This window comes from Cervus canadensis, chromosome 4, assembly GCF_019320065.1.
Source record: "Cervus canadensis isolate Bull #8, Minnesota chromosome 4, ASM1932006v1, whole genome shotgun sequence".
Classification (NCBI taxonomy): domain Eukaryota; kingdom Metazoa; phylum Chordata; class Mammalia; order Artiodactyla; family Cervidae; genus Cervus; species Cervus canadensis.
This window is the reverse complement of record NC_057389.1, coordinates 23,717,033-23,727,671: the sequence shown is the minus strand read 5'-3', so window position 1 is coordinate 23,727,671 and position 10,639 is coordinate 23,717,033. Positions and strand designations below refer to the sequence as shown.

At 41.2% G+C, this 10,639-nt stretch overlaps 1 protein-coding gene and 1 non-coding gene across 2 annotated transcripts; both read left to right on the top strand.

The window, feature by feature from the left end:
* Positions 1 to 2,434: 2,434 nt before the first annotated feature.
* LOC122439557 (cytochrome c oxidase subunit 7C, mitochondrial) lies at positions 2,435 to 5,326 on the top strand. The gene is made up of 3 exons (XM_043464714.1): positions 2,435 to 2,597; positions 3,412 to 3,540; positions 4,461 to 5,326. Exons 1-2 carry the CDS (start codon positions 2,523 to 2,525, stop codon positions 3,526 to 3,528), a joined length of 192 nt encoding a protein of 63 aa, XP_043320649.1. The 5' UTR covers positions 2,435 to 2,522; the 3' UTR covers positions 3,529 to 3,540; positions 4,461 to 5,326.
* LOC122441130 lies at positions 4,299 to 4,361 on the top strand. Its single transcript, XR_006269265.1, has one exon. It is a non-coding gene; the product is annotated as a small nucleolar RNA Z39 (small nucleolar RNA).
* Positions 5,327 to 10,639: the final 5,313 nt, after the last annotated feature.

The window sequence follows — 10,639 nt, the reverse complement described above, 5'->3', positions numbered from 1 at the left end:
TAGAATGAAAAAGAGAATTCAGAAAACCTTAACTATTAACTGTGAAAACATTTCCCAGTTATAGTTAAATCATAATCCTTTAATACATAAAGACACTGATGGGGACTTTTAAAAAAACCGAATATCATATATTCTCTGTCAATAAGGAGAAAACACCAGTTATATTTACATGTATCTCTACTCAGTTACCGGAGAAGGCAATGACACCCCACTCCAGTACTCTTGCCTGGAAAATCCCATGGATGGAGGAGCCTGGTAGGCTGCAGTCCATGGGGTCGCTAAGAGTCAGACACGACTGAGTGACTTCACATACACTTTTCACTTTCACACATTGGAGAAGGAAATGGCAACCCACTCCAGTGTTCTTGCCTGGAGAATCCCAGGGACGGGGGAGCCTGGTGGGCTGCCGTCTATGGGGTCACACTGAGTCGGACACGATTGAAGTGACTCAGCAGCAGCAGCTACTCAGTTACAAGCTCTTGTAGAAATAAAATTTCTTCACTTCGTTTTTTTGTGTTTTGATAGAAGTGAAACATGGCTTAAACATACACTTTATATCCAGTTTTCAAAGACTTAAATCTTATTCAACTTTGTTTACTACTACTGCATAAAAGAGTCATCTGTGCACTCTGCCACAAATGAATAACATAAAACTTAGGTTAGCACGGCCCTTCACAATTTAACCTAATGCTGCTTTCCTGGCCTCATTTATCACCAATTTCTTCCCAATACCCTCTAGTCAAAGACTACCAGCAGTGAGTGAGTGAGTCTCTCAGTCGTGTCCGACTCTTTGTGACCCCATGGACTAAACAGTCCATGGAATTCTCCAGGTAGGAATACTGAAGTGAGTTCAGTTCAGTTCAGTTGCTCAGTCCCATCGTGTCGGACTTTTTGTGACCCCATAGACTGCAGCATGTCAGGCTTCCCTGTCCATCACTAACTCCCAGAGTTTGCTCAAACTCATGCCCACTGAGTCAGTGATGCCATCCAACCACTTCATTCTCTGTCACCCCCTTCTCCTCCTGCCTTCAATCTTTCCCAGCATCAGGGTCTTTTCCATTGAGTCAGTTCTTCCCATCTGGTGACCAAAGTATTGGAGCTTCCTTTAGGATTGACTGGTTGGATCTCCTTGCAGTCCAAGGGACTCTCAAGAGTCTTCTCTAGCACCACAGTTCAAAAGGAATAATTCTTCAGCACTCAGCTTCATTGTCCAACTCTCACAGCCATACAAGAATACTGGAAAAAAAACATAGCTTTGGCTAGACAGACCTTTGTCAGCACTCAAGTGGGTAGCCATTCTGTTCTATAAATGAAGAAGTTGGGTTTATTATTGGTTGCAGTAAGGGAGATCAAATACCTAGAGGAACCCTCGGGATCTCAATAAGGTGTTAGAATTTATAGGATTTCGGCTTGTTTCCAGTGACTTTTACTATCTTAACTAATTTTACCTAGAAGGAAAAAGACTAGTTTATGATTAACATTGTAATTGACAGAGAAGCAGAAATGCTATTGATGACATATGGTGATGTTTGGTCATTTTTGTGATTTGAACAATGTTCATGTTTTGTCTGTGTTCATATGTAATAGAGTGATCTTAAGTTCTTGAGCCATCACTTTGATGGGCATGTCCTATTAATTTGCTTAGGTTCAGCAGAAGAGGACCAGCTCCTAGTCCAGGCTGGCCAGGATCACAGGCTGTTTTCTCTTCCGCACTCCCAACAGGCGACACTAATGCTGGCCTTGAGTTTTCTCTGCCCTCTTTCCCTATTTCTGTTCCACTTAGTTCTCTATATTTCCAAGGGGGCTTTCCTTGTGGCTTAGACAGTAAAGAATCTGCCTGCAATGCTGGAGACCCAGGTTTGATCTCTGGGATGGCAAGATCCCCTGGAGAAAGGAATGGCAATCCACTCCAGTATTCTTGCCTGGAGAATTCCAGGGACAGAGGAGTCTGGGGGGCAAGTCCGACAGGACTGAGCAACTACACTTACTTCCAGTAACCCTTCCCTTGGCACTTCAACTCAATTTTCTCTCTGAAATCCTTTGCACCGCATATTATTTGATTATTTGTTGTTATGCTTTCTTCACACATCTCAGAGCAACAGAGTAGTAGTGCAAATTAGAGACACTTAGCATATAGCCACAAAAAAAGAAAAGGGAGAGGTTTATTTTCCTTTTCCATAAACTAGAACACACGTAAACTGCTTCGTTAACTTCAGTAAAATCGTTTTAGAAACAAGCCTAAAGAACTCAGCTCTAAAAGAGTCACTGCGAGAATCTGCTGCCAGACTACGTTTCCCACAATCCTTCAGGGCCGACAAGGCGCCTCGGTGCTATAAACTACAATTCCCACAACCCTCGGCGCGGCATTTTCTCGCGTTTTCCGAGAACTGTGCCGCATTTCCCATCTTCCCTTTCGATCCTTACGCTTTGGGGAACAAGGTCGTGAGGAAGCAGGGCGCCTTTTGCGGCCGCCATTTCTTTGGCCTTCAGTCTCGATCTTTTGTAGAGCTTCCAACAGCGCTATGTTGGGACAGAGCATCCGGAGGTTCACAACCTCTGTGGTTCGTCGGAGCCACTACGAGGAGGGTCCAGGGAAGGTTAGTATGGAAGGGGCCTGCTTCGTTGGGTAGGGGGCACTTGGCCGCGACTGACTGAACTCCGAGGCGGACTATGTGCCGTGAAGAGAGAAATGGGAAGCCAGGGTTTTGAGTTGGGACGTCGACTAGCATTCCGCTTTCCCCAGAGACCCGGGAGAAAGTTCAGGAGTGTGACTGCGCGCTGTAGTGTAAATGAAGCCAGAGGCCTTGTCTCTCTCTAGCGCTCCCCCCATTTACCCTAGCGTCCCACCCTGCCCTTCAAAATTCGGGGGACCTTAGAGCCTCTGACTGCAGGTATTGTGGCTTAAAACCTAGCTAAAGGTCACCGGCTTCGAAGTGAAGGTCATTTGAAAACTCGGGATTGTGAGGGCCTGTGGTGTGAGGCTAGTCTTAAACTAATTGACGAAATTAGAAGTATTAACCGCCTTTGAGGTTGGTTTTAGCTTTAATTATAAATAGCTTCAAGCGGGTAGTTAGCTGTAACAGCCTCCTGAAGTTACCCTGAGGCCTAGAAATGGGCGTAGAGGGATAGAGTCGAAGAGGAAAGCCAGGAATTTTTTTTTTACCATCTAGTGTTTGCGGGGAAGGTCAGATGATTCTAAAGATGTTTAAAAGTGCTATCTATGGTTAAGTTGCTCAGTATTCCATACATAACAATGGTGGACCAGGATTGTTCCAGAGCTCGAGTATTTGACCAGACATATATAACCTGATTATATAAAAATTAGCGTTTCCTCTGTACTTATTTTTAATCTGTAAAATCAGATGGTTTGAAGTTCAGTATTTGTTGTTTGTTCTGTTTTGTTCCCAACAGAATATACCTTTTTCAGTGGAAAACAAGTGGAGGTTACTAGCTATGATGACTTTGTTCTTTGGGTCTGGATTTGCTGCACCTTTCTTTATAGTGAGACACCAACTGCTTAAAAAGTAACCCATGAGACAGGTAAATTTAATGGGTTTATAACCTTCACAGAAGTTTGTCCTTTATTCCTTTCTTCCCTTAACCACCCACTCCGTCAAAATCACAAATACACCTGAAGTTAGGTGGGCATGTTACATTGGTGGAGACCGGTTAAACCTATGGACAAACATATCTTTGCCTGAAAGCCAGTGTTTATTGAATACTGCTGTTTTTAGGCACACCTAATATTAATAGGCTCAGATTGCTTCCCAGGCAAGACTGTGAGGTGTTAACGTGATTTAAGACCAAAAAAAAAAAAATGTCAACTTGCATAGTATTCCTTAGCTAGCGGTGGTCATCAGGATTTCTATTCAGGCAGTCTTGTTCCAGAGCTGAGGTTCTTGACCAGGAAAAGTTCTAGTAAACTGATTTAATTTTCATCTGTCTTGAGGGTGGTATATGTTAATCTGTACATGAAGGAATCGTGTGTGCTGCAAGATTAGTAGAGTCCCTGAGTAAGAAGGAAATGGCAAACCACTCCAGTATTCTTGCCTGGAAAATCACATTGACGGAGGAACCTGGTGGCTACATTCCACGGGATTTCAAGAGTCAGACACGACTGAGAAACTAAAGCACCACTGAGTGAGAAGATTAATATTGTAATTAGAATTTTCATCAAAAAATAACACTGTAGGAGGTTCTGTGGGTTGGTTGGAATAAATTGCAGAATATACTTTAGAAAAGAAGGACTTCACTTGTCTTAGTTTAGAAGGGAAATGACTTATCCAAGCCATTACTTGCTGCATATGATGAAGCAAATCAGTATGAGTAAAATCATGATACTGTAAACGCTTTCTGATGCACCAGTCATAAATTGAAGGACAGACAATGCATTAATGAAACTGAATGATTTCTATTAAATGAGTTTTAAATGTCATTAATTTTTTTGTTTTTATTCACAGATAGGAAGAGGAACATATTAAGAGGTGCAGTCTCTTAAAAGGATCAAACCCTTGAACTCAGCATCCTAGATACATTTGTAAATAAACTTATGGCATAAATCCTTATTGCCTCTTCTCTGAAATGTGGAACATGATAATTGAACACGTGCTTACATTTTATTTGGGTAATAATGCATTATTAGTTTCTTAAATATGTATTTGATTTAGCTTATTTCTTGGTCTTAAATTCTGATTTTTTTGTTTGTTTGTTTCATGGGTCAGAAATTGTCGGCAATTCATTATAAAAGAGAAGTGCAGACTTACCCTGTGATTTTTATTTTAAAGGGAGGAAAAAAAAAAGATACGTTTTTAATCTTTTTTTTTTTTTTTTTTTTACTTTGAAGGAGATTCACTTCTCTCCATGAGTGATAATTAGTTAAACATTAGGAAAATCAGTAGTGTATGGAGATTTAAGTTCAGGATCTTCATTTTCTTCCTCTGTACCATAACATTGAAATTTTTGGTTTCATAGATGTGCTACTGACCAGTATTAGTCTTGTTTAGACTAAAAGAATATTTGAAATGAATTGTAATAGCATGTGAGATAATAAAGGAAATACTCCCCTTTTTTTCTGATGCTTTGACTAGGAGAAATGGGTTGTGAGATGGCTCTGATTAGTAATTATATCAGTGATAAGTCATGGTATTCTGTGCTTGGGGAGATTTTCTGTATAACATGAAGGATTCCTACCATTTTGAATTTTTTGTTTGAATCATTGGTAAATTACAAATTTAGCTGTCTGGGTTTTCTTGGTGGAAAGGGGACTAGAGCCTCCTTCCTATTTTGAGATTCATTGAGCTATATTAAACATTTTACATCCTGGCAAGTTCTAGGACCTGCTTTTTTTCTCCGTTCCCCACCCCCCCCCCCCCAATTTACAATTTGTATCAAGAGCCAAAGGTAACGGGTTTTATTTTACAGCAGGCTCAAGGTAGAAAATGTTTTATTAGATTTGTCTTTTTGAATTAAGTATTTGAGTGGTATACCTGAATGAGAAAAAAATTGCCTTTAACTCTCCTGAAATAGTGCAGTTCACCCAATCCCCGTAAAGGACTTCAGTGGGCTGGCTCTTAGTATGGGAGTATATTGAATGATAGAGACTAGACAACTTTTATTTTTTGTATTGATGTTCTCCAGAGAAACGGCCAACAGCATGTGTCTATAGAGAGATTTATTTTAAGAAATTGGTTCTTGCACTTGTGAATTTGTCAGGTCAACAGTCTGATGGGATAGACTGAAAGCAGGAGACATAAGAGTTGATGTTCCAATTGCAAACCATCTGCTAGCAGAATTTCCTCAGAAGTTCGTCTTTTTCTATTAATGCCTTCAACTAATTGGATGTGGCCTGCTCATGTGGAGAGTAAGTTTTACTGAAACTGAATGGTAATCTCAGGAATTCCCAGACAGTCCAGTGGTTATGACTTGGCATTTTTCACTACCCTGGTCAGGGAACTAAGATTCTGCAAGCTGCGCAGTGCAGCTGAAGGGAAGAAAAAAAAGGAAATCTCATCCCCAAAAATACCTTCACAGAAATATCCAGAGTAATGTTTAGACAGATATCTAGACCATTTCTCAGTCAACGACGTAAAATTAACCATTGCAATTTCACAGAAGTGTGTGATTCCATCCAGTTTAATTTTTTTTTAAGTGTTGGCTTGAATTTTTAAAACCACGACAATTTTTTTTTTTCAATTTTATGTATTTTCCTCCACTGGTTTTCAGAATTCAAGCTGATATTTAAAACCACAAGATTCCCATAAAAATCCAGATTCTCTTATACAATTATGAGCTAAATGGGCCCGTACATACTTAGTGAAACTGCTAGGCCAAGTGTACCTTATGCAGAGGCTTCCCTAACCAGAATACCTGCGTAGGGAGAGGAGGGATTTTGGTTGGGGATTGCAACCCATTAATCATTTTTGAAGGGAGCTAATATTTTTGGTTACATAGTAAAGTTTTGGCCATCCTAGTGAAAAATCAAAACGTATATTTTGCTGTAGAAGCAGTGCATATGGACTAAGGAATAAGATTTGATTCAAAACCAGGCTTGACCATGTTTCAGTTCAACTAGAAAGTATCTGCTCAGCTCTCTTGTATATGAAAACTAACTATTTTAGGGTAGTTGTAAAGATTAAAATAGTGCTTAATTCCAAAATGAGTAGATGGAGGAAAGTCTAGCTACAGTTACAACCATCTGTCCAGCAAATTTGTGTGTGTTCAACTGTGTCCCAACCCAGGGATTAAACCCTCTTCTGAGTTGCCAGGTGCATTCTTTACCACTAGTGCCACCTATGAAGTCCAATAATACTTCAATCTTAGTGATGTCCCAAAATGCCTGGAGTCGTGGATATAAGTCTGATAATGTGTCACCATCAGTAAAATTGGCTTCCTTGATAGCTCAGTTGGTAAAGAATCAACCTGCAATGTAGGAGACCCAGATTTGATTCCTGGGTTGGGAAGATCCGCTGGAGAAGGAATAGGCTACCCACTCCTGTGTTTTGGGGCTTCCCTTGTGGCTTAGCTGGTAAAAGAATCCACCCACAATGTGTGAGGCCTGAGTTTGATTCCTGGGTTGGGAAGATCCCCTGGAGAAGGGAAGGGCTACCCACTCCAATATTCTGGCTTGGAGAATTACATGGACTGTATAGTCTGTGGGGTTGCAAAGAGTCAGACACGACCAAGCGATTTTCACTTTCATCAGTAAAATTATAGCTGCTTAGCATGGTGTTCAGTCATTTTTCTGGTTTCAGTCACCCTGGGTGATTCCTCCCTCTTCTCCCAAACAATACACTTAGGTTTCCAATACCCTGTAAACAGCTTCATAATTGCCTTGGCATGTACTGTAATCACTGATTCTTACCTCCTGCTTTCTTTGTGACTCAGATGATAAAGAATATGCTTGCAGTGCAGGAGATGCAGGTTCAATTGCTGAGTCAGGAAGATCACCTGGAGAAAGGGAATGGCAACCCACTCCAGTATTCTGGCCTGGAGAATCCCGTGGACAGAGGAGCCTAGTGGGTTACAGTCCCTAGGCTCACAAAGAATTGGACACAACTGAGGGACTTAACACTTTCATTTTCACTTTCCTATCTTCCATCATTGTGTGTGTGCTCAGTCATGTCCAACTGCAACCCCATGAACTGTAGCCCACCAGGCTCCTCTGTCCATGGAATTTTCCAGTCTAGAATACTGGAGTGGGTGCCATTTCCTACTCCAAGGGATCTTCCTGACATAAAGATTGAACCCACATCTCCTGCATTGGCAGATGTCATCTAGGAAACCCTATTTCCCATACCAACTTGTAAATTTTGGAGACCAGGGAAGCTTTTATTTATTCATTTGTCCTACATATATACTTTTATGTGATCAGTAAACATTTATTGAGTAGATTATTGAATTGAAGCCAACAGTACCAAATATACCTTAAAACACAGGCTTTCTAGTCTGTACACAGTGTTTTCTTCTGAAGAAAAATGAATTTTTCCCGGGTAACTATAGAGTTCTCCAATACAGTTGTTGCAGACTTGGTGAGTTTAAGCTTTTCTGCTAAAGTGTAACTCAACTATGTCACTGACCACACTGTTTAGTCCATCTGATGTTCTTTGTAGGTACCCTTACTTGATTTACATTCTGGCCATAGCTGTTAGTCCTGTTTGAGACCAACATTTTGAGAAGCATTGGCTTAAAGGATTAGGGCTGAATATTTGCCCTTTGTTAAATACATAGAATTGTGAGGCTGTCACGGCTAACGCCATGGCAGGCAGCCTAGATTAGGAGTAGGCCTGGTTTCCCAGGGTAACATAATAATCAGGCCTCCTGGAGCCAGCCAGTCAACATATGCCTAGCCAGAGAAAAGGGAACCTATCAGGGGAAAGCTGAAAGCCCCACGTTGGGCCGACAAAAATTACCTTGCAACTGTGTAACCAATCAGCTTGTGCCAACTACACACTGTGTAGCCAATCCAATTGCGCCAACTACCTGCTGCTTATTTTGACCTAATAAATACCCGAGAGAACTGGGGCTCGGGGCCTTTGGTCCTCACACACCTGGTGAGGGCGGGAGGCCCTGGCTCGAGTCAGTAATAAATTCCCCTATTGTGAGTTGCATTGTTTCGAGGAGTCTTCTTTCCCGACCGGGGACTCGGAGTACGGGCAGAACAGAATGAGCAAGAAACTTGCTCATTGCTTTCAGCCCCTGGAGTTTGAGGATTGTTACTGCAGCAAAGCTTAGCCTACCCTCTCTGAAATATTGGGTACCTCGTAAGATCTTGAAAAGGGTTACTGCTCTATATCTCTGAATCTTTAATTGTAAAATTCTTTGTCAACTCAATATTATAAGGACTCTTCCAACTGGAAATGAGTTGCATTTATAATTACAAAGGTGGGTACCATATGAAAGCATGACTTGGTAGTAAGGAGAAATCTCTTTTCAGCCCTTCCCATGTGTGGACAAGGGTCAGAATGGAGGTAAATAGTTTTCAGTTTTCAAAGTGCTTTTTAAAGCAGCAGTTTTGAGTAGCTATCTACGAGGCATTTTCACCATGTCTCTCATTTTGATGGATCCCATTTACCCAATGGGCACCTTTGTAAAATAGTCCCTTCTTCCAGGTGGACACAGCTTCATGCCAGAACACACTTGCTCCCTTGTCCAATCACCTTCATTGTATATTGTCCACTGAAAAACAGTACAACTCTATGTAGCATTTCTGTATAAAATCATATCAAATTTGGATTTTTCAGCTAAAATTCACCATTTGCCAGTTTTCCCAGATCTGACAAAAGACATATTGCAGTAATATTGAATAATTATTTAAGATTTTAATGGCTCTATATTGTGGATCAGCTGGTAAAGAATTTGCCTGCAACATAGGAGACCTGGGTTCCGATCCTTGGGTTGGGAAGATCCCCTTAAGAAGGGAAAGGCTACCCTCTCTAGTATTCTGGCCTGGAGATTCCATGGACTGTCCATGGGGTCGCAAAGAGTCGGACACAACTGAGTCACTTTCACATCAGTTAGAATAAACTTTATGTATTTTCTTTGTTGGATTCCAAAACTTGCTACAATGCCAGGTAAATATTAGGATTTCAACAGCTGTATTTAGACAGATTGGAGACAGGATGACTATCAATTTGGTTTAATAGCATTTCCCCAGTATATGAGGAGCCAGTCAAGGAAATTCATGATGCCTAGTAACAGGAGATGATCAATTAAATATCTATGTATTGATAAGTTTATCAGGCTTACATCTTACCCTTCATTGGTTCAAATTAATGCAATCAACAAAATTCTTTATGTTCTGACAGCTTTGCTCAATGCAGTTATATCTATAAATTATAATGTATGAAATCTCTTCATGCTCAGGCTCTCGTGCTAACTACCAAAATCAATCACTTTTCTCAGGCAGGGTGTGTATTAAACTGAGTCATATGAAACTATTTCACGTTTTGAGCTATAGATGGCAATTTTCGATGGTTCCATGATCATAATTTCCCTTCTTAGCTACTGGCCACTCATAAAAGTCCTTTCCTCCATATACTTAACCTATCTGAGAAACCATGGGTTTTCCCGCCACCAGAACTTAAGTGGGTTGTGTACACTTCCCTGGTGGCTCAGACAGTAAAAGCATGTGCCTGCAATGCGGGAGACCTGGGTTCAATCCCTGGGTCAGGAAGATACCCTGGAGAAGGAAATGGCAACCCACCCCAGTACTCTTGCCTGGAAAATTCCATGGATGGAGGAGCCTGGTGGGCTACAGTCCATGGGGTTGCAGAGTCGGACACGACTGAACGACTTCACTTTTTTTCTTTTCATACACTCCCTATGGGCTTCCCTGGTGACACAGAGGTAAAGAAACCACCTGCCAATGCAGTTAACTCCCTTTGATCCCTGGATCAGAAAGAGCCCCTGGAGGAGGAAATGGCAACCCCCTCCAGTATTCATACCTGGAAAATCCCAGGGACAGGAACCTGCAGGCTGCTGTCCATGGGGCTACAAAATAGTTGGATGTGACTCAGTGAGTAAACAGCAACATGCACTCTATATAGCAGAACTGAAACTGTTTAATCTGGGCATCATCATCATCAATTAAAGAACAAAATAATTTGAAATTCTTAAATGCTGCCTTTTTCCCTAATAGAGC